The sequence below is a fragment of the Globicephala melas genome, chromosome 15, assembly GCF_963455315.2.
Source record: "Globicephala melas chromosome 15, mGloMel1.2, whole genome shotgun sequence".
In the NCBI taxonomy this organism is placed as follows: domain Eukaryota; kingdom Metazoa; phylum Chordata; class Mammalia; order Artiodactyla; family Delphinidae; genus Globicephala; species Globicephala melas.
Window position 1 is genome coordinate 70,447,720 of NC_083328.1, and position 24,553 is coordinate 70,472,272.

Consider the following 24,553-nt stretch of genomic DNA (forward strand, 5'->3'; position numbering starts at 1 on the left):
TGGGGGGGGTGGTGGCTGTTGGACTAGAGGACCAGCTGCCCCTCTCGCCAAGGGGACCACACGTTGTGGGGAGAGACAGACCCTTCAGAAGCCTCTCCTTGGTGGCCGTCATGAAAGGGTTATCCCCACACATTCGCTATTTGCAAAAATGTGGATTCTTTCAGATTCCCAAACTCATTTCCATGACAAAACTCTTGGGAAGAGAAGATGAAGGGCTGGCTTTCGCAGAACAATCTTCCAGCTGTAATGACGACTGAAGATGGCGCTGGGAAAAGGAATTATAATTAGAATATGAAATGGGGAAAATTAATCTATTCCAGTCAGTGGTAAGAGATATTCTCCTGGCATTTCGTGGAAATTCTTAGGCCGTTGTTCCCCACCCTCCTGAAACACACACACACTTTTTTTTTTTTCACATTTTAAAGCGTGTGGAAGGTTGTGTGGTGTGAAAAAAGATTTTTGACTGAGGGACTCAGAAACTGAGATATGCACAGAATTTAAGTTCTTCGGTGCCTTTGTGTGTCTCTACACGCGCGGGTCATATGTGTTTGTGTGCACGTTTCTCTGAGTTATATACGTATTCAGTTGCAGATGGCTGGGGTGCTTACTCTCATCTGGGCACCCCCTCCCTTCCGTGTGTGCAGGCTCCGGCGGTTGCGTGCCAGTCCCGTGAAGGGTCTGTGCTGTGTACGCTCATGCTCGTGCTCTGGACGTCTTTGTCTGTGATGGTTGGTGCTACCCATGCATGTGGTATGTGTGTAACTGAGTGCTGTCTTGAACACTCTGTTGTGTGTGACGTGGGCCCCCACCAGTTTGTGATGCATATGTTGTCACCATGCTTGGGCACACTGTGTGTCGTATACCTTTTTTTTTTTTTTTTTTTTTTTTGCGGTACGCGGGCCTCTCACTGTTGTGGCCTCTCCCGTTGCGGAGCACAGGCTCCGGACGCGCAGGCTCAGCGGCCATGGCTCACGGGCCCAGCCACTCCGCGGCATGTGGGATCTTCCCGGACCAGGGCACGAACCCGCGTCCCCTGCATCGGCAGGCGGACTCCCAACCACTGCGCCACCAGGGAAGCCCTCGTATACCTTTGTGTGATGCTCACTCAGCATCACCACTGTGCAGTGGGTGTCCATGTGGGCATTTTCAGTCTGTTTTGTGCACGTGGAGGAGGAGGGGACTCTTCAGTGTCTAGGCTTTGTGACTTCTCCCCTTGGCATGCAGGTTCTTTCCCCCAGAAAGCCCCCCACCCCAAGAGGAGGGCTGAGGGTGTAAGTCTCAGGCCTTAGGGCCCTGGGGGCCAAGCCACGGGAATCCTGGGAGGTTTCGGAGTCTCCTTCCCTCCTTCCTTCCCCCTACAAGGGCTCGGAGGTGGTGGAGCGCTGGACAGAGGTGGGCAGAGAGCAGACATCACCTACCCAATCGCCACCTTGGGGCCTCTGTTCGTAGCTGCTCAGTAGCCGAGTCCTGTGCTCCAGGACACCATGCAAAGCACGCAGGGGCGACCCAATGGAGGCTGACCCAGGCCCTGCCTTGGGAACCTCTGCCAACTTCTCAGATTTTCCTTGAAGCAGGAAGCAAGCTTCGCTCTGGCATGTGGCTGCTCTTTCTTGTTTGAATAAACAAGTGAATGCAGAAGCCCACTGCTCAACCTCTTCACTACCCCCGGCACACACGCCTCAAAATCCAGAGTCTCTGTTCCTCTGCACCATTCCCCACTGCTCGCTGCAGGGAGTTCCTTCCTCGGCGAAGTGCGACCACATACACATCGAACACCTAGTATGTGCAAGGCCCCGGCAAATGATTGGCTATGTGTGTGTGTGTGTGGGGGGTACAGCCAGGCCATGATCCCTGCCGCCAAGGAGCTTACAGCCTCGTAGGAGAGGCCAAGCCCAGGAAGCAAACAGACCACTCTGCAGTGCAGTGTCTCCCCAACTGCGTGATCTTGGGCAACTGTTTATTCTCTCGACCTGTTTCCTTGGTCTGAAACACTGGTTGTTGTGAGGGTTAAATGAGCTCTTTTATGGAAAGCATTTTGCTTGGTGCCAAGTACATTCATTCATTCACCAAATATTTGTTCATTGCCTGCTCTGCATGTTGGAGGAGAGAGCGGACCAGGGTGGCTTCGTTCTAGCCAGCATTTAATAAATGGGACATTATTACACAGCGTTTGGGGGATACCTTTCCCTCTGCTCCTTTAATACACGTCCCTGTACTTTTAATCTATACCATACTGTTTGATGACTATTGCTTTATAAAATGTTCCAAATACCTGGTTAAATTTCTTCCCCCTCCACTTCCCATCATTCTTTCTTTTAGAACATACTTATAAATTACATGTGATTTTTAAAAAGGTCTTACTTTTCTCGAAGAATATGTAGCCATGGTGACACATCTGATAAGTACCCAGGAGCTTTTGTTGAGAGCACTCTACTGCCTAAGTCGTAGTCCCGTTCCTGATGCCAGTCTGTGTCAGGTGTTGTGGGATTTGGAGATGACCAGGACACAGTTCCAGCCTCCATGCTGCTCCCACTCTGGGGCAGAAGACAGATACAGAGACAATCTATGTTGTTAGAGGGAAAGCCAAAGGAGGTGAAAGCATGGCAGGCCTCTTGGAGGAGGTGTTTCTGAGCAGAGCCTTGAAGCCTAAGCTCCGGGGGTACAGTGTGGTAGATGGAGCCTTGCATCTGGGGTCATGCCCAGACTCTAGGCATGGCATGGCCTTTTCTTTTGCAAATCCAGCAGTCACCAAAGGACTCTGCCCATCCTTGTGTCGGGAAGGCACTTGGGTGTAAACCCTAATCCCACTACCCCGATGAAAAGACTGGCCTGGTAAAAGACAATGTGAGTGATGTAGTGGCTGTTTCATTCATTCATTCATTCATTCAACAAGCATTTATTGAGTATCTGCTCTGTGTCAAGCACTATTGTAGGTATTTGGGAGGCATCAGTGTACAGACAGACTAAGACCCCGACCTCAAGTCCCCTCCATTTTCGTAGGGGAAATCCAACTGTAAGCAATGAACGTGGTAAATAAGTAAATTATGTAGAAAGCTAGAAGGTAAAGGGGCTGTGGAACGATGAACAAGGGCAAGCAAGGCAAGGGAATCGGGGGTAGTGGGCTTCAGAGCACACAGAGGTAGGAGGCTGGCATCTGAGCCGTTGTTAAGAAAACCTCTCTGAGCGAAGAGGGTCTGGATGAACTGTTGATTGCAGGATTGTGGACTTTTCCAACCTCCATGAGTGCTGCTTGGTGATGTCCATCCAAATTACAGACGCACACACGGTTAGATGCCGTGATTATACAGACTAATCCTACAGATAGACTCACACCCATGCAAAATGATGGATGTACAAAAATATTCATGGGAGCAATGTGGAAATAGCAAAAGCCTGGAAACAACTCAATTGCCCACGTGCTTAACTAGTTAAATATATATGTTACAGGCATGCTGTGGCATACTAGGTACCAGAAAACAAAATTATGTCCTGACATAAAACACTTTCCAGGATGTGTTGCTAGGAGAAAAATAAGGTGCGAAATGGTGTGTATAGTATGCTGTCATTTATGTGAAAGCAATGACTCTAATGTATATACAGAGACTATCTCTGAAAGGATGTATAGGAAGCTGATAGATGCAGCTGTTGTCTCTGGAGAGGGGCGGTGAATGCCTGGGAGGTGGGGGGAGGCGACTTTTCACTCTGTTGCTTTTTGTACTTTGGGAATTTTGAACCATATGATTATAACCCAATAAAAGGGTTTTTTTCAATTACAGTAAACTGGCCAGCTGCTGTTGGTGCCCCCCCACCCCCCAGATCCCTTTACTGTCCAGCACAGCCTACTCCCATCTGCTGTGAGCACTGGCTAAAAATGGCTCACAGCTGGCACAATTCTCTGGAGAACTGTCCTTGGCCAAATGGGGGCCACCCTTCTCAGGTTATGACTCCTTCTGTCCCTTAAGGGCAGCCCACAGCCAATGACTGATGTACATGGGCTACAAAAGTGCAGCCTCTTGCTTCATGCTGGGACTAACTCTGTGGTACCATCCATGCCCCAGAGCTTGTGGTGGAATCAGGCTACAGCGACTGTCCAGCTGGGACCACATCCTTGCTTAGCTCCTTCCCCCGTCCTATCCTGATCCCTCCCTCCCTTACAGCTTATTTCTAAAGAGCACTTCTCAAAGATCACATGCATTTGAACCCTTGTCTCAGGCTCTGCTTCTAGAGAACCCGACCCAAGACACTTGTCTCAAGTGAAGGGAACTGGAATTGAGCCAAGTGCTTTGCACGTTTCAGTGCAGCATCCCCTGGAGAGAGGACCACTGTCGTTATCCCCATTTGACAGATGTGGCATCTCAGAGGTTCAGACACCAGCTCAAGATCACACATCAGGGAGAAGGGGAGCCAGTGGCCCCAGAGCCCCTGCTTCTCCCGCTACACCTGCTCCCTCTTACAGACAACTCCAGCCTTGGCAGCCACTCAGAACACAGGGTGTAGTTCCTGTACCTGGTTTTTGCCACAGTCCTCACTGCCTAAGGGTCAAAGGTGAGGGGGCAGAGCCACTTGGGATGGTAAGACCCGGAGGATGGGTCAGGGGCAGGCTGTCCTGATCCCAAGGCTCTGGAGACCTTGGCCTCTCTCCAGCTTGTGGAATTCCAGCTCTAGCTGAGAGCCTGATGTCATTTTGGCCAGGAGAAATACTTGCATACTTCCAGAGATGGGGAGCTCAGTATCTGACAGGGCAACGTGACACATCTATGGACAAGGTATAAAGGGCAGAAAGATTTTCCTCTCTGCATCCTAAGTGTGATGAACCCAAGCCATCAGAGCTCACAGAGTAAGGACTGCTTCTTCTACCCTAGAGGGAGGCCTACTGAAATGGGGACTGGGCATCTTGGGCTCAGTCTTTGCTTCTCCAGGCTCCAGAGTCTTTTCCCCTCAGTGCTTTTAGTCCCCTGACCTCCTCTGGCTTCTCCTGGGCCCTTCTTGAGAACATTTTCATCAGAGCTGCCTCTCTTTCTCTGTTCCAGTTTGATGGTGAGAGTGCCTACGTGGGGATGAGTGACGGAAACCCAGAGCTCCTATCAACCAGCCAGGTGGGTGCCCCGTCCTCCCTGTCCAGCCTTGGGCTTGCTGGAGCCAAGCTGCTCCCTGGGTGGGAGGGGAGGGGTGCAGAGCAGGTGGCTCAGCCCACTATTGTCCTCTCTTAGAATGATCAAGAATATCAGCTGAGTCTCCCTCAACTGGGCAATCAAACTGGGACTGTAGTGTTTTCTGTACATCAACTACCTGGCTACTGTTGGCTTACAATGGGCATCATTGAAAACTTGATAAAACTCGAAATGTGTTGTCTGCACTCTCCATGCACAGAGGGCAGGTTTTCAGCAGCAACGGATAGAGCTGTCACATGCTCTCTGGTGCTGCCTGCCTCTCGTCACCACACAGCACCCATGGGGGCAGATGTTGGCGTGGAGGTGCTCACACCCACGTATCAGCATTCGGGGCTCTCCTGCCCACTGGGGAGGGTTGTGGACATGGTGAAAAGGGAGGAGAGCAGAGGCTTTCTGTGCAGCTTTTCTTGGTGGCGAAAGGGGCTGAGTCATCCCCGGGCAAGACTGTCCCCAGCTCCAGCCCAGCCCCTTGGGAGTCCCAGATGCCAGTTGGACAGATTTGCCACTGACAGCCTGGTCTCTGGAAATTAAGGTTTCTCTCAGCTGGGAGTATCCTCGCTAGAGACTCAGATGCCAGAGAGGGTCCTCACTATAGGCTGGGGCCCCATGGAGGGTCCCGCAAACATCCTGGAAGATGCTTCCCTAAAGCAGTGGTGCCTGCTGGGTGGCAGCAGCTCAGGGTGCTGGATGGAGGGCAGAGGGGTTTCATAGCTGCTGAGAAACTTGGGAGCTGGAGGATAAGCCTGTCCCTGGAGCTGCTGCCCCCCGCCCCCGGCTATGTAGTCGTGGAGGTCATGGCAGTCCAAGTTGGGTGGCTGGGACCACATTTTCCAGCTGGGGAAACAGAAGCCTATTAATTCACAAACATTTATGTGCCCCACTCTGTGAGAGGTACTGTAGGGGACACAGATGAGAGAGACATGGGCTTGTGGCCCTTAGGGAACACTGCCGGTGAGGGGAGATACTGTTATCATCCCAGCGTGGCGTGGAAGCTCCTCTGTTACAGGGCGCTGCAGCCCCCTCCTCTGCCACTGCAGGGGTGTGCCTGTGGACCCGCCAGGCCGTACCCCGTCTATGGCCTGTGACCGTGTGAGCACCAGGGGGCCTGCTGAGAAGCTGCCGGTATATTGCTCTGACTTGTGCCAAGCTGCAAGAACTCGTGAGCCAGACTCCAGTCCTGGGAATGCTCATTTTGGAAGAGATCACAGAAGTCGCTGAATTGTCCATAATCCACTTGGAAATGTGATTGTCTCAAAAGACCAGAGTTTACTCCTGAACACCTTGTCCGAGCCCTTTCACAATGTTTCAACTGCATTTTGCTAACGTCCTGAGCCCTGGCTCTCAGAACCGTGCTGTGCTGGAGTTGGCACTGGCTCAGTCCCTAGTGGAGAGGGCTGGTACTGTGCTTCCACCAAGAAGGGCAAGTGGGACTCAGTGGGGCTCCGCGTCTGCTCTAGGCTTGGGCAGAGGGGGGCACAGTCCTTTTCAGGGTAGCTGGAGAACAAATAAATGTCCCCCCGCCAAGTTGCTAACGGTAGCTTCAGCTGTTCACCCAACACTCAACAGTTTGCCCTTTTCTCAGTGGTTATATCAACTGACCTTCACGACCGCTTTGAGACGTACCATGAAGAAGTAAGACAGTATCCTTAACCCCATTTCATAGGTGAGGCAACTGAGGCTCAAGGATGTTGATTGACTCAGCCAGGGGGCAGTACAGATGGAATCTGAACCTGCAGGGCTGGGACTCAAAGCTCCACACACCTTGCTGTGTCTGTGGAGAGCTCCGTTCCCACCTCAAGGCTGCCACCAACTTGCTTCAGCCTAAATGTCACTTCCTTAGAGAGCTCTTGGTGACCCCCCAAATCCAAATTAGGTCCCTTCTCTGTAATTCTGTCTCATGGTACCATGTCCTTTTAGTTCACAGCGTTTGTCACTGTGGTCTGCTTCTTTGTGGGATGACTTGAATAACATCTGGTTTCTACCCTAGACTGTGGCCTCCCTGAGAGCAGAATCTGGTCTCTCTTATTCACTGTTGTGCCCCCCTGTTGGGCCATAATGCCTGGCACAAAGGAGGCACTCAGGAAATACTTATGTAATGAATGCATTTCCTTAACAGTGTGATGAGGTGGTTGGACTCCCCAAGGGTCCTTCCAAGTCTCTTGTGCTGTCACTCAGAGAGTCTCCCTAACTTAGAACTTTATAGAGAAGATATCAGGATTCTCTGAGTCCACGTGGTGGCACAAGCCAACCTTGACGTGGGCAGACTTACCAATTACAATCTAGACTTACTATAGTGTATCCAGTTAGCTTTTTTTTTTTTTTTTTTTTTTTTTTGGTGGTACGTGGGCCTCTCACTGCTGTGGCCTCTCCTGTTGCAGAGCACAGGCTCCGGACATGCAGGTTCAGCGGCCATGGCTCACGGGCCCAGCCGCTCTGCGGCATGTGGGATCCTCCCAGACCAGGGCACGAACCCATGTCCCCTGCATCAGCAGGCGGACTCTCAACCACTGCGCCACCAGGGAAGCCCTGTATCAGTTAGCTTTTGCTGCATAACATGCACCCCCAAAAATTAGTGGCTTAAAACAATAAATATTTATCTAGTTCATGATTCCATGGCTTGGCAATTTGGTTGAGTTCAGCTGGGTGGCTCTTCTGGTCATGGCTAGGATCATTTAAGTGGCAGCAGTCAGCAGCCAGGTAGGCTGTGGGCTGATTGGTATGGAGGACTCCCTTCTATGCCAGATGGTCTCTTGTGCTCCAGCAGGCTAGCCTGAATTTGTTCACGTGGTGGGAAAAGGGCTCCCAGAGCAGCAAGAGCCAAAGCTGCAAGACCTCTTGAGGTCTAGGCTTCCAGCTGGCATATGACTACTTCTAACATATTCTAGAATGTGGTCAAAACAAGTCAAAGGGCCAGTCTAGAGTCAGGGAATGGGGAAATAGACTCTGTTGATGGGAGGTGCTGCAAAGCAGTGTGGTCTTTTAACAAACTATCACGTATGGGAAGCATGTGCCACGTAGTTCACACTGATTTTACTGAAGAGTAAGACGTCTCTGGGACCTGCAGCTCCTGTGGCATGGTGGGGCTCCACTGGCCTCTAGCTTTTTTTTTTTTTTAATTATTGAAGTATAGTTGATTTACAATGTTGTGTTAGTTTCAGGTATACAGCAAAGTGATTCAGTCATTTTATATATATAAATATATGTATATATATGCTTTTTCAGATTCTTTTCCATTATAGGTTATTACAAGCTACTGAATGTAGTTCCTTGTGCTATACAGTAGGTCCTTGTTTTTTATCTATATTATATATAGTAGTGTATAATCCCAAACTCCTAATTTATCCCTCCTTCCCTTTTCCCCTTTGGTAACCATAATTTTGTTTTCTATGTCTGTGAGTCTATTTCTGTTTTGTGAGTAAGTTCATTTGTATCATTTTTTTAGATTCCATATATGTCATATCATATGATATTTGTCTTTCTCTGTCTGGCTTACTTCACTTAGTATGATAATCTCTAGGTCCATCCATGTTGCTGCAAATGGCAATATTTCATTCGTTTTTTATGGCTGAGTAGTATTCCATTGTGTATATTTACCACATCTTCTTTATCCATTCATCTGTAGATGGACAAGGCCTGTAGTCCTTAATGGCAAAAGTTCTCTACCTTTCCTTCCAGTCTCTTCCCTGGAATGCTTGCTTGAACCCACACATGCACATTTGTACATGAATACCCAGTCATGGTGTGTGGCCTCATCAGCTGTAGGAATTGTATTGTCCCAATTATTGAAGGATTGACATACACATGTGGGCAAATGAAGGTCTCATAGCTGGTAGAGGATTCAGAGGATAAACACTCTAAATGGCATGAAATGCATTTTATAAATACAGTTAAATGCAAGCTTCATCTATTCACCACATGTTTATTGGGCACCTTCTATGTGCAAAGCTCTATATGTAAGCAGGAAGCCATTTCTGGAAGATGTTTGCTTCCAGAAAGTGCAATTTTATCATGTTAAAAACCTGCTCTTTAATTTAACCTTCTCCTGAAACACCATCTTCTTTATCTCTGCAGCTGAGACAGAGGTTCCTACAGGATATGTATTAGCCAACTGTGTCCCCTTGTAAAAACTTTCAGACGAGTTCTCATGGGCTTGAAGTTTCTTTTGCAAATGCTCGCTTCATTGTTTGCTTTTTGCAAGTCTCTCCAAAATTCCTGAATAGCTGCCTTAGTTTTCATATATTATCACTTTTCCTACCTCCCTGGACCTTGAGTTTCTTTTGTACCAGACTTTCTTGGGTGGTCTGAGCCCAAGATGCATTTGTCAGGCATGGTTTCTGGCCCGTCAGCAACTTCTAGGGGCGGAGGGCCCAGTAGAGATCAGCTCTTTCCCCTCCTGAGAGGGTTCCCCATTCAGGAGTTACAGGGATTGATATTTCCTGGTTAAGTGATCCAGAAAGATTCTCCCTCTTCCTGGGATGAGGGTGAAGAGGAGAGGAACTAGGCTTGGGTCTTAGCAGTCCTGGATTCAAATTCCAGCTTTTCCACATCCCAGCCAGATGCCCTTGTGTAAGTTACGTCAGCTTTCTGTCAAATGGGAGGAGTAATGATTGCCTCCTAAGGTGTTTTGAGAAGTAAACGAGGAGTGCGATGTGGATTCTGTTGGTACCTCCCCTGCAGATTCCCTTCATCAGCTCAGGACATCCATTATCCAGCTGTGTGAGTATTGGCTGTTACCTATTCACAGCTGACCCTTCCTTAGAGAATTCTCTGCCAAACGGGAGTCATGAACCAGGAAGGGGAATGGGAGATGGTCTAGAAGGCCCCACCCCTTGTCTCAAGGGGGACCAACTGGGCCACTCTCCATGGAGTTTCAGCCAACTCTAGCTGAGACCACAGCCTTACTCAGCTCCATCACATGCCCTCTCCTGCTTCCCTCCCTCCCCTTTGCTAAAGTCACTTCTCAATAAGTTACTCTCATGGGAATCCCCGTCTCAGCTCTACTTCAAGAGAATCTAACCTAAGATAGTATGTAAAGTGCCAGTGTTCAAAACAACTGCCTATGTCTTCTTTTGTTTTTATTACCATAAATAATGCTTTAATAATGGTCACTCGAGACGAACCTCTGGTCACTTCTTGTGCTCATTTACAGTTTTGCGCCCCTGTGTGCAGTGTTTCCTCTGATGGGAATCCCCTGGCCGTTTTTACCCAGCAAATGCTTATTTGTTCTTTCATGGCCACTGCAAATGTCACCTCCTCATTACAGCCTTCCTAGTTGTGGGTAGAGTTTTCCACTCTCATGGCTGTAAATACCACTTGTTTTTTTTTTAATTGAAGTATAATTGATTTACAACATTGTGTTAGTTTCTGGTGTACGGAAAAATGAGTCAGCTATATATATATATAGACACACACACATATATATACACACATATATTCTTTTCCATATTCTTTTCCATTATGGTTTATTACAGGATATTGAATATAGTTCCCTGTGCTATACAGTAGGTCTTCATTGTTTATCTATTTTATATATAGTAGTTTGTGTCTGCTAATCCCAAACTCCTAATTTTTCCCTCCCCCACCCCATCCCCCTTTGGTAACCATGTCTGTGAGTTTGTTTCTGTTTTGTAAATAAGTTCATTTGTATCATATTTTAGATTCCACGTATAAGTGATATCATATGGTATTTGTCTTTCTCTTTCTGACTACGTAGTATGATAATCTCTAGGTCCATCCATGTTGGTGCAAATGGCATTATTTCATTCTTTTTTATGACTGAGTAATATATATATATATATATATATATATATATATATATATATATATATATACACCACATCTTCTTTATCCATTCATCTGTCGATGGACATTTAGGTTGCTTCCGTGTCTTGGCTATTGTAAATAATGCTGCTATGAACACTGGGGTGCATGTATCTTTTTGAATTAGAGTTTTCTCCGGATATGTGCCCAGGACTGGGATTGCTGAATCACATGGCAACTCTGTCTTTAGGTTTTTTAAGGAAACTCCATACTGTTTTCCATAGTGGCTGCACCAATTTATATTCCCACCAACAGTGTAAGAGGGTTCCCTTTTCTCCATACTCCCTTCAGCATTTATTATTTGTAGGCTTTTTAATGATGGCCATTCTGACCAGTGTGAGGTGATACCTCATTGTGGTTTTGATTTGCATTTCTCTAATAATTAGAGATATTGAGCATCTTTTCATGTGCCTATTGGCCATCTATAGATACCACTTCTGCTAAATATTTCAGACTTCGTTTTAAGAATTATTGAAAGAGGGGCTTCCCTGGTGGCGCAGTGGTTAAGAATCTGCCTGCCAATGCAGGGGACACGGGTTCGAGCCCTGCTCCGGGAAGATCCCACATGCTGCGGAGCAACTAAGCCAGTGCGCCACAACAACTGAGCCTGCGCTCTAGAGCCCGTGCTCCGCAACAAGTAAAGCCACCGCAGTGAGAAGCCTGTGCACCACAACGAAGAGTAGCCCCCGCTCTCCAAAACTAGAGAAAGCCCACACACAGCAACAAAGACCCAATGCAGCCAAAAATAAATAAATAAAATAAATTTTTAAAATTAAAAAAAAAGAATTATTGAAAGAGCTTGTGTGTGTGTGTATGTGTGCGTGCGTGTGTTAGAGAGAGAAAACTGGCACATGACTACTTCCAGCATATTTTATTAGTCAAAGCAAGTTACTGGGCTTTGTTAGTGAGAGACAGAGAGAGACTGAGATTGAATGATGTGATCAGATTTGCAGTTTTAAAAGCTCTCAGTGGCGAGAGTGGATAAAGGAAGACCAAATGGGAGGGTGTGGTAATAGTCCAAGTGAAGGATGATGTATTGTCCTAGATTGTGTAGAGGCAAAGAGGAGATGGGAAGAAGTGGGTGGATCTGAGATGTGTTTTGGAAATAAAGCCGGAAGATCTTGATGATGATGGATGCAGAGGGAGAGAGAAATAGGGGAGTAAAGGAGACTCCCAGGCTTCGATGATGAGTCTCTTTCCCAGCACGATGGTACAGCTTTCTAAGCTGGGGATGGTCTAGGGAGGTGCAGGTTTGATGAGGCCAGACTTGGACATGTTCCATTTGAGATGTTCATCCAAGTAAAGATGTCTAAGTAGCTAGATGGTTGTATAAGTCTAGAGCTCATTGGGGAACTGAACTTGGAAGTCCTCAGCTTATGGTATTAAAACCTTGAGAGAACGAAATTTACGGAGAGAGAGGAGAGTGAGAAGAGTAGGGGACCAATGACTCTTGAATGTTGAGCTCTAACATTTGAAGGCAAAGTAGAGAAGACAACTGTGAAAGGTTGAGAAGCAGTGGCTGGAGAAGTAGGAGGAGAACATGGAGTCTTAGCAGCCAATGGCAGTGTTCCAAGAAGGAGGGAGGGGATCTGGGGAAAAATGATGTTGGATCCAGCTACTTCCCTATCAAAGGATAAACTTTAAATAAATCAAAGATTTAAATGTACTCAAGGAAACCATAAAGGCACCAGAAAAAAAAAATCTTTAAAGTATACTTTACAACTTCAGAGTGGGAAAGGCATTTCCACCACTCAGAGTCTTAAAAGAGAAGACATAAAAATTGACCATAAATTAAAATACAAAACAACTTTGGTATGTTCAAAATACCATAAGTAAAGTCAAAGACAAATGAAAAATTGGGCAAGAATGTTTTCAACTTATGGTATACTGAAAGGACTGATTTCCCTCATATATAAAGAGTTCCTAGAAATCAATTCAAAACCCTGGTGGAAAAATGGGCAGGAGATATGAACTAATAGTTTACAGAGAAAGAAATATAAATGGATCTTAAATATATGACAAAATGCTAAAAATAGTTCATAAGAGAAGCAAAACTACCATTTTTCACCTATTAGATTGGCAAGAATCCAAAGGTTTGATAACGCACTGTGTTGGAGCCCCTGAGGGGAAAGAGGCACTTTTATACATCACTGAAAGGAGAGTAAATTGGTATAACCCTTATGAAAGGATAATTGGCAGCATCTATCAAAATTACAAACGCATTACCCTTTAACCCAGTAATTCCCTTTTTGGAAATATATCCTACAGATATATCTGTATACATGAGAAATGACATATTCAAGATTATTCATTTTGTTACTGTTTATGGTGGCAAAAAAATTGGGAAAAAAAACCCCAAATGTGCAGTAATATGGGACTAGTTACAGAAATTATGTACATATATCAAGTGGAATACTGTGTGGCTGGAAGTGATAGAGTTCTTTCGATACATTATTTACTGAAAAAAGCAAGGTGGCGAACAGTAAGTACAGTATGTTACCATTTATGCCAAAAGGATAGTAAGAATATATGTTTCTGTGTGCTTGTATAACTCTGGAAGGATATATGGAAACTAGTAAAAGTGACACTGTACATCGTGTGTGTGTGTGTGTGTGTGTGTGTTTTGGTTACTGGGAGGTAGACAAGAGTAGCAAAAAGACTTTTCACTGACCTTTTCAGGGGTTTTCAACCATGAGGATTTAGTATCACTTCAAAAAATTAAATAAAATTTAAACAAGAAGAAGCAGAAGGTCGATGCTTCTGAGGGGTTGGTTGGAATAGGAACTGAGATATGTCCAATAGTTTTAGCAAAGAGAAAGTCATCCTGGACCTCAGAAAAAGCAGTTCTGATGTGTAGGGGATGTCCTACAGGTCCCAGGGTGGATGGAGGAGGGAGTGAGAGGTGAGGACGTAAATGGCAAGTCTAGACAATGTCTAAGAAGTCTAGCTGAGGAAGACAAGAGCAAGGACCATAACTCAGTGAGATGAGGACTCCTTGGAAGGATTTTTTAAAGATGATAGAGTCTTTAGAATTAATCTTGATGGAAGGCATCCAGAAAAGAGGTGATGCTCAGGGCTCAGGACAGGAAAGAGTTAATTGATGGCTTAAGTTTTGGGAGAGGGTGGGAGGGGTGGGTCCTGCCCAGAGGTAGAAGCTCTGGCCTTGGCCAGAAGCAGGGACCAAGGAGGAAAGGAGTGTGGCTTTGTAGATGGGATGGCTCGGAGCAGAGGGCGTCCACCCCTGTATGCACCTGTCTTCTCAGAGAGGTTGGTGAGTTGCTGGGTCACCTGCTGACAGTCAGGGCACGGGGGGTCTAAGGGGATGGGGGCGGTCTGCGATATTTGTCATGGCTTGTGGAAGACTGAGTTCTTGGTGCAGGTGCTGTAAGGGCAGACAGTTGGGTGAATCCAGGGCAAGGATTTGCCAGGCAGGTGTACCAGAAGGACACTCAAGCTTCGTTGCCCAAGAGAGACTGAAGTGAAGGACCAGGGAATCCAAGCTGGGTAAGGACAGAAGAGAGGGAACCCCAGGCTCAGAGAATCCCTGAGGGAGGTGCTGGACAGTGAGGACACCTTAGTCACAGAGTGGGAAGCGGGTGGTGATTCGAAGGTGAGCAGCCATGGGCATTGATGGAGTCTTGGGTGTGTCTGGGGAGGGGGTGTTGACAGAGTGGAGCAGATGTTCCTGGGGAGTGAGGAGCTGAGAGCCCAGCATCAGCGTGGTGGCCGAGCTGAAGGGACTTGGGATGGTGCTGGGTTGCGATGGATGGGAAGTCAGAGCCTAGATCTGAAGGCTGGGAGCATGATGGGGAAAGGAGGTGAGCTGGAGATGCATGAGCCGCTGGATGCTGACGGAGCTGAGTGGGGTGGGGTGGGATTTGTAGGGAAGGTAGACAGTGGTCTGGATGGGACCTTGGAGAAAGAGAAGGATGTCAGCCCCATCCGCAGGGGTGCCTGGTCTGTTTTTCTTACCACTTGGGTCAAGCATAGACCTAGACTGGGTCGATGCGCAGCCTCCTTCCAGCAGGGGGCAGTGTAGGATGCCCAGAACGAGGAAAGAGCCAGGACCTTTGGGTTCCAGGTTCAGCTCTGCCCTGTTCCCTTCATCTGGTGTTGGTATCTCTCTGAGCCTCAGTCCCCTCCTGAGAATAATGAAGGCAGATGGTCTGTAGGCTTTTTCCAGCCCTAAATAATGCTGCTGCTGCTAATGAACATTTACTGGGAACTTCCCTGGGCTCAGGCACTGGGGCTAAATGTTTTCCGTGGCTGGTCTCATTTCATCTCAGGTAGGTATGGTTGCTTTCCTGTTTAACAGAGAAGGAAACTGCAGCCACAGAGAGAGGGGTGGTTGAGTCTTTTTGAAACAAACAAAAATACCTCCAGCAAATGTCCCGGGACCCAGAGACCTCCTGCCACTGTTGAAATCTAAGATTCTAGGCTTAGTAACTCTGGCCTCTGAATCTGTGTACATCGTAAAGGGCAAAGATGACATGGATTTTATTGCTTTAATTAAAACCTGGGTGAAGAGCTCCCGATTCATATGAAAATGAAATTGTGTTCTGCCTGCTGTGGTGCAGAGAAGGGAACAGCAGTGATTACTGCTAAGATTACAAACAAGCAAAGAGAAAAGGCCTTTTGCAAGCATTTCCTATTAAAGCCACAAACATCACACTTTAAAAATAATTACGGTTCTGTTATCGGAACATGATTCATGAATTCTGAATAAATATGAGGGGCCTTAAGGGAAACTGTTTCAAGACCACAGATTTTGTTCAAATCTGATGAAATTTAATATCACTTCGCAGCTGGAGAAGAAAATGCAAGGAAGGAAAAAAAAAAAACCCCATGATGTGTATATGGAGAGAATTGAGTATATGTCAGGCTGAACTAAGGAATGTTCCCTCATCTGTCCTACACACGTGCTCAGAAAAATGGCCCAGCCTCTCTTGTTTTCATTGAGAGAAAACCGCTGGGAAGGAGTCGGTACTTACACCTCACCAATCTTAATTATGTATTCCAATAGCTAAAATATATATATTTATTTTAAAGCTCTAGATTCCTGGCTGTGAGATGTTTAGATATTTGAGGGCACAGGCATGGGAGGCATTGGGGATGGATTCGTGGGGTGGGGGCTTGGGGGTGGGAGACCTGGGTCTGCACTTATTACACCTCCCCTGTAATGCTGAGGTTTCTCGTACAATGCAGTGAATGTTTACAGCATGTAGTTTTGTTTCCTTCCAACTATTATGAGAGAAATTGAATCCCAGGAAACGTTCACTCTCTCTAAATGGGATGGAAACAATGAAGATGGTGCAGGAAGTTTATGGGTTGGGGGAGGGAACAGCATTGGGTTGGAGACATAATTTCAAGGGTTTTCTTTAAAACAGCACCCCTCGGCCACTCCCAGCCACCCGCAACTCAGCATCCTCTGTAGGGCCTGAGTCTTTGCTGGGGAGGGTAGGAGAGTCCCTGATTTAACACACTTGTTCATTGCTGCAATGCAAGATCACCCAGTGATCAGGAAGTCGAAATGGGCCAGATGGGGGACCTTTCCAGGACGGTGCTGAGTCCTGGCTCTGGACCTCTTCAGCCTCTCTCACTGTGTGCCCTTGAGTAGGTCATGCGCCCTCTCTGAGCCCTGGTTTTTGCATCTGTGAATGTGGGCTGAATGGATGCCTCTGAGGGACCTTCTAGATTATGTCTTTTGATGGGTCAGCTTCTTCCACCCCCTGCCTGAGACTCTAGGAGGGACTGGTGTCTTTTTATTTATTTATTTATTTATTTATTTATTTATTTATTTATTTATTTATTTATTGGCTGCGTGTGGGCTTTCTCTAGTTGCAGCGAGCGGGGGCTACTCTTCGTTGTGGTGCGTGGGCTTCTCATTGCGGTGGCTTCTCTTGTTGCGGAGCACTGGCTCTAGGCACGCGGGCTTAAGTAGTTGTAGCACACGGGCTCAGTAGTTGTGGCACATGGGCTTAGTTGCTCCGCAGCATGTGGGATCTTCCTGGACCAGGGCTCGAACCCGTGTCCCCTGCATTGGCAGGTGGATTCTAAACCACTGCACCACCAGGAAAGTCCCTAGTGTCTTTTCAAGTGGCCAGAGACTGGTCTCTCCCACCTGGCTGAGTTGCCCCTAGGCTGAAGGGGCCCCTGAGATGGAGTCTAGTGGCTCTGAGTGAGGTTTCAGCCCATCATGGGCAACAATAAAGAGATGTTGTTGGTCAGATGAGTTATAAAGGTAATGACAGGGGAAGACAAACTGACCTGGGCTCAAATTCTGGTCTTGACATTTCATGGCTGGGCGACCTTGGACAAGTCAACCAACTTTTCTGAGCCTCAATTTTATCTTTAGAAGTTCCTCAAAATGATGTGGGGAGACGTAAATAAGATACATTTATACCCAAAGTTTTTATTATAGGGCTTGGTGCATGGCAAATGGTAGTCACCATGAGGTGCTATTAAAGTACCCATTTTACAGATGAAGAAACTGACTTTCAGGAATGTAAAACAGCTTGCCAAAGTCATCCACCCAGGACATGCTGGGCACAGGAGATTAAAAACAGCATCAGAAATATCAGCAGGGCTTCCCTGGAGGCGCAGTGGTTGAGAGTCCGCCTGCCGATGCAGGAGACACGGGTTCGTGCCCCTGTCCAGGAAGATCCCACATGCCGTGGAGCAGCTGGGCCCGTGAGCCATGGCCACTGAGCCTGCGCGTCCGGAGCCTGTGCTCCACGACGGGGGAGGCCACAGCAGTGAGAGGCCCGCGTACCACAAAAAAAAAAAAAAATCCATTGGTCCAAATCCCTCTTTTCACAGGTGGTATAACTGAGGCCCAGAAAGGAGCAGTGACTTTCCCAAGGTTACACAGACTGCCAAGGGTAGAGCTGGAATTCAGACACATTCATGGGAAGATGATTTCTAAGATGGGGACAGGGAACCAAGAGACCCTCATGGGAAAAGTTAGAATTACTTTGTACTAAGCAGCATCTCTAAGGAGAAGACCACCTTAGACCTTTGCTGACTTCTTAGAACTTACAGGGAAAATAGTGCAGAGCCCAGCCCTCTACCACAGTGGGCCATCAGTAAATTCATTCATGCATTCATTCATTTAAAAAAAAGTCTACTGAGTACCTACTGTGTGCCAGGCAGTGTTCTAGGTGCTGGAGATACAGCAGCAAACACAATAGTCCAAAACCCCTATTCTCATTCATTCATGTATTATTTCATCCAGCAAATGTTTATTGAGGCCCTACTATGTGCAAGGCACTGTCCTTGGCCCTTGGGATAATCAGTGACCAAACAGCAGAATTCACATTCTAGTGACAGGAACAGGCAATAAGTACCTTTAAAAATTCAAGAATATTGTGTGTTAGATGCTAAAAGTTCTATGGAGAAGAAAAACCACCTCTAGGACAAGGGTCAGCAAACCATGGCCCATGGGCCAAATCTGGCCCACCACTTGTCATTTGTAAATAAAGCTTTATTGGAACACAGCTTTGTTCATTAGTTTCAATATTGTCTATGGCTATTTTCATGCTACAGCGGCAGAGTTGAATAGTTGTAACAGAGACTGACCCACAAAGCCAAAAAGATTTATTATCTGTACCTTTGCAGAAAAAATTTGCAGACCTGTCCTCTAGGACATCCAAGGGAACGTGTCAAAGAGGCAGTTGGATATGTGATTGTAAAAAAATATGTTATGAAAATAAAACTCTGCCACTTACTGGAAAAGTGAGCTTGTTTATCTGTAAAATGGGGTAATGCCTACTGCTCAGGCCACTCCCTCTTACTCAAAAGCTGTGGCCCCAGGTTATCCCCAGCCTTGCTACTTCAGTTCTGCTGGGACTGATTCCTCCTAAAGAAGGGAACCCCACTGCTAATTCCTCATTTTTCCAGAAACATTCCCCACAAGTGTATCAGTCTGGAAAGCTGCCAGAACCTTAAAGTGACTCAGATAATTTTCTGAGCAAAAAAACACACAGGGATTATCATGTTTGTTCCCAGATATAGTTTTAGTAAACAAAACTCATGTCAAGTGTGACTGGTTGTCCTTGTCACATTATGATGCCTTTGTCTGCTGCGATCCAAGCATTTCAGGATCAGGCCCACCAGTGAGAGAGTTTTCTACACTCTCCTCCGTCCCTGTTGCCATGACTTGGAGGTTCTGTCTGTAAATAGAGGCTTAAAAAGCTATTACATACTCCTCCCCCCCCACCTCCAGAATCCACATTTAATTTTAACAATATGGCTTTTTCACTCCTGCTTCACTTATATGTGGCATGGGATTTTATTTATTTATTTTTAAGAAGCATTTTTTAGTCCTGGAAAATGATAGCCCAACAAGAAGACATAATTGTACCGATTTTCAGAAGGGTGGCAATACTCCAGATCTGATGGTCTGCGAGACATGAATCAGAAAGATTCTATTAAACATCTCTGGGACGGGTGACACAGGGGTATTATCCAAGATGATTAATTTGACTCGGTCATTATGGACACAGACAATCCTGACAAAATTGCATTTCAGTCCCCACTGAATTCCATAAAATTACTATACACATAATAAGAAGTTATGGCGCTGGGTGCCCTGATCCAGTTGATGGGGTTTCAGGTTTGGGTAAGATGCCATTTTCCTTGTTTTGAAAACAGAGTCAGGAAACACTGAATTGAATGCCAGTCCTCTAGCTGAGATGTTTTTATAGGGTGTAGGTTTAATTTGTTAGGATGGTAGGTGGCCATACCAGGACAATTGTCCAAACCAGGACAATTTTAAAGTGAAAGAAGGCACTATTAAAAATTACCCCAGAACAAGAGGCATAAAGCAGGACTGTCCTGGGCTAATCAGGATTGATGTACGTGCGAGGAGGGGCATGAATAATGGTAGAGTATGTGTTGGCCCCAGACAGTCAGGGCTTCTTGTCCTTGTTACCATACATGCTACCCGTGTGACTTTGGATAAGTCATTTTGCCTTTTCGAACCTCAGTTTCCAAAATGGAAAAGATATTTAACACTTGTTCTGCTTACACCCTGAGGTCTTTCTTTTTTCCCCTCCTTGGGGGCCGGGGAGGGGATTTGTGTTGACTTCTGTTCCTGTGTTTTCACATCTGTTTCCTCATATAATTCTCTCAGCTGTTAGGTGGGGTTTTGTAGATAAAGACGCTCGGGAGTAGGTAGTTGGGATAAATTGCCAAAGGTCCCTCAGCAAGTAAGTGGCAGGATTGGAATTCCCCCAGGTCAGTCTAGGTCCAAAGACAGCGTTCTTTCTGTAGAATTAAAAAAGAAAAAGTACTCACTGATTATGTATTCCAAGAATCTTCAGGCTTTTATGGGAAAATATTTGTAATATGTGGAAGCATTTGGAACCCCAAAGTCCTGTGTCAACATAAGGTGTTGTTGCTGTCACTCTGGGTTATTCAGCGGACTGGACTCCACAGGATACAAGAAAGCAGCGGTCCATCCCATGTTCTTTCCTTCCTGGCTCATTGTCTTGGAAACCTGCAGTGGACATGGGGGTGGTCTGTTACCTCTCCATCCACTCCCATTTCCTATGATGCTGCTGGAGACTCCAGGGTCAGGACAGGGTAAGGCAGGATTAAGGGCTAGGGTCAAAACCTCTTGCTGACTAGTACTGTTGAAGTCCTACCCTCCGTGCCTGCTGCTATAGCAGGCTCTCACACGCTGGCTCTTTTCCATGGGGCATACTGAGCTGGGGATTCACTCTGCAGCTCACCACCTCTTGTGACCTGCTCTGTGGGTGGTATACCTGTTGACATACCTCCTGCTGCTGAGATCCCCCTGCCCTGTCAGGCTACCATCTTGGGTGGGACCTCTATAGATGCCTTCTGCCAGCCATTGTCCTTAGCTTTCACCTGTCCTCAGCAACTCACATATCCTTAACTTGCCAAACCAGGGACGTGCAGATTGCTCTCTGACTCGCCCTCATTCTCTCAATCTCTCCTGGCCCTGACATTTCAGGCAGCTTCTGCTCTCCTCCCATCTTTCAAAACCTTCTAGTCACAGAGTCTCTCAACTCTGGGGACACAAGTTGGGTCCTCCTGAGAGCTCTTTCTTTCTCACCAGACTCACCACGGAAGGAGGTGCCGCCTCCCCTTTTGTGTTGCATTCCGAGTCCCAACAAGCTGCGCTACTGGGGTCTTTCTCACTTGGCTCGAAAGTGAGGTTTCAGGATGGAGGGAAAGCCAAATCACACTCTACTCCTATAGATCCCCCCTCAGTGAATCTTCTGCCTATACAGCATCGGGGTGGGTGATGGAAATGGGTAATCCAAATGTCAGTCTGAGAACTTTCTAGTAAGCACTAATCGGATAAACCATTGAATAATGAAAGGTACCCTTCCCCAAGAAGATACGATAATCATTAATATGTAAATACTTAACCACATTGCTCTGAAATATATGAAGCCAAAAATAGACAGACATACAGGAAGAAATTGATGACATCACAATCGTGGAAATGTTTTGACCTACCTGTCTCAGAAACCAATAGATCAAACAGAAAAAGAAAACTAATAGTTATTTAGAAGATTTAAACAACAGAATGAAGCTGAAAATAAAAAACATTTATGATAGCCTTATACTCTGTCACAAAGGAATTCTCAACAACTTTCAAAGAATCAATGTATTTTCATTCCTTTTTTGGGTGTCCTTTTTTCCTTTTCTTGTCAGTGGTTTACTCTTTTGTTAGCCTTTTCAAGAAACCATCTCTTTCCTGTATTTCTCTAAAGTTTGTTTTCTATTTTATTAGTCTTCTACTGACTTTTGGTTTCTTTTGTTCCTATTTCTAGCTTCTTGAGTTGAGTGCTGAATTCATCTATTTTGTCTTCCTTATCTTCCAATAAATTCACTTAGGTAAAAAGTTGTAAATTTTCCATTGTCCACCTCTTACAGGTTTTGTCAGGTAGTGTTCTCATTGTCTGTAATTTCAGTTGTGATTTCCTCTTTAACCCAAAAGTTATTTAGAAGATTGCTTTTAAAATGCCCAAGTATTTAGGAGGGTCTGTCTCCCTCCATGTTTTTCTGCTCCCTCCTTCTCTCCCTTCTTTTTTTTTAAAATTAAAAACTAGGTTAGTGCATTGAGATCCTAGAATGTGGCTTATATCATCCCTGCCTTTTGAACAGTTTGAGGTTATCTGAGTAGTTATTACATACTCATGTTTTTTAAGTGTTCCATGGACATTTGAAAAGAATGTGTGTTCTTTAAATTTGAGACAAATCAAGAGAGGAAATTGTGCTATTCAATCTTCTGTCCTTACTCATTTCTATCTGATTCGTTTGTCAGTTTTTGAAGAGACGTGTTAGCATCTCTTCATGTTTATGGTTTGGTTAAATCCGCTTTGTACTTCTCACAGTTTTTCAGCGTTTTATATTCCTGTGGTTTGTCCGTCTACATAAAAGTTTATGTCTGTCATTTCTTCTTAGTGGATTGTGTCATTTATCAACTTAAGTATTACTCTTAGTCTCTTTTATGCCTTTTGCCCCAAATTGTACTTAACTTGTTATTAATTTTGCCACTTCTGCTTTTTATTTGCCTGATATATCTGCTTAGTTTTAACCTTCTGTGTCACTTTATTTCACGCATGCTTATTATAAATGTCATATGCTAGATTCATTTATTTTAATCAAAATATTAATTTTTCATCTTTTAATAAAAGAATTGAAATCGTTTGTATTTATTGTGATTACTAGTATTTAGTCTTAATACTGTCATTTTTTGAAGGTTCTCTATCATGTTTCATAGTTCATTTCTATTTTCTTTTTTTCTTTTCAGATTTTTGTTGGTTTGATCAGGTTCTATTTTCTTTTCCATTTGTTGTTGTTATTATTGTTGTTCCTCCAGCAGTGTGGAATTTCTGCTTTTCTTTAAAATTATGATAAACAGATAATAAATGAATGCAGCAAAGTTTCGGGGTATAAGATCAATATTCAAAAATCAGTTGTGTTTCCACGTACCAACAATGAACAATCCAAAAAAAAAAAAAAAAAGAACTAAGAAAACAGTTTCATATATAACAGCATGCAAAAGAATAAACTATTTAGGAATAAATTTAACCATGGAGGTGAAAGACTTGAACAGTGAAAACTATGAAACACTGCTGAAAGAAATTAAAGAAGACCTCAGCAAATGGGGGAGACATCCTGTGCTCATGAACTGGCAGTCTTAATTTTGGTGAGATTGCAGTACTCCCCAAGCCATCTACATATGCAGTGCAATCTCTATCAAGTTTCCACCGGCCTTTTTAGGAAGAAATGGAAGAGCTGATCCTCAAGTTCCTATGAAATTGCAGTGGGTCCTGAGTAGCCACAACAATCTTGCAAAAGGAGAGCAAAGTTGGAGAACACTTCCCAATTTCTACAAAAGCACAATAGTCAGAACAGTGTGGTTCACAATAGAATAGTATAAGGATGGATATATAGACCAATGGAATAGAAATAAGAGTCCAGAAATAAACTCCTACATCTGTGGTCCATTGATTTTCAACCAGGGTGCCAAGACCAGTCAATGGGGAAAGAACAGTCTCTTCACCAAATAGTGCTGGGACGGTTGGACAGCCATGTGCAAAATAATGAGGTTGGACTCTACCTCGTGCCATATACAAGAGTTATTTCAAAATGGATCCACGACTTATGTCTCAGGGCTAAAGCCACAGAATTCTTAGAAGAAAACATAGGAGTAACTCTTCCTGACCTTGGATTGGCTGGGGGTTCTTAGATAGGACATCAAAAGCATGAGCAACAAAAGAAAAAATAGATGCATTGGACTCGGTGAAAATTAAAAACGTCTGTGTATCAAGAGCATCATCAAGAAAGAGAATGGGAGAAAACCATCTGTAGATCATACATCTTATAAGGGTCTAGTATCTGGAATATATAAAGAGCACTTACAACACTGCAACAGAAAGAAAACCTAATTTAAAAATGGACAAAAGACTTCAAGACATTTCTCCAAAGAAGATATGCAAATGGCAAAAAACACATGAAAAGATACTCAACATCATTAGTCATTAGGGAAATACGAATCAAAACTGCTATAAGATACCACTTCATACTCACTAGGATGGCTATAATAAAAATAATGCAACGTAAGTGTTGGCGGCAAGGATGTGGAGAAATTGGAACCTTCAGACGTTGCTGGTGGAAATGTAAAATGTGCAGCCACTGTGGAAAAAAGTTTGACAGTTCCTCAATAAATTAAACATCAAACTATCACATGACCCAGAAACTCCACTCCTAGCTATATACCCCCAAAAATCGAAAACAGGAACTCCAACAAATATATGCACAAACTTGTTCATAGCAGCACTATTTGCAGTAGCTAAAAGGTGGAAACAGCCCAAATGTCCATCAGTGGATGAATGGATAAACAAATTGGGTTTATACATACAGTGGAATATTATTCAGCCATAAAAAAGGAGTGAACTACTGATATGTGCTGCATTATGGATGAACCTCAAAAACATTATGCTGAGTGAAAGAAGCCACATAAGGTCGCATATTGTATGGTTCCATTTATATGAAACTATCCAGAACAGGTGACTCCA

General features: G+C 45.1%; 1 protein-coding gene across 4 annotated transcripts in view; it reads left to right on the forward strand.

Annotated features, from left to right (window-relative positions):
- Window positions 1-24,553, forward strand: part of TOX2 (TOX high mobility group box family member 2) — a 131,475-nt gene that overhangs the window by 49,259 nt on the left and 57,663 nt on the right. For all 4 annotated transcript variants that reach the window (XM_030843518.3, XM_060284634.2, XM_060284632.2 and 1 more), the window contains exon 2: window positions 5,031-5,096. In XM_030843518.3, the coding sequence (XP_030699378.1) occupies window positions 5,031-5,096 (66 nt within the window). The remainder of the gene's footprint in view (window positions 1-5,030; window positions 5,097-24,553) is intronic.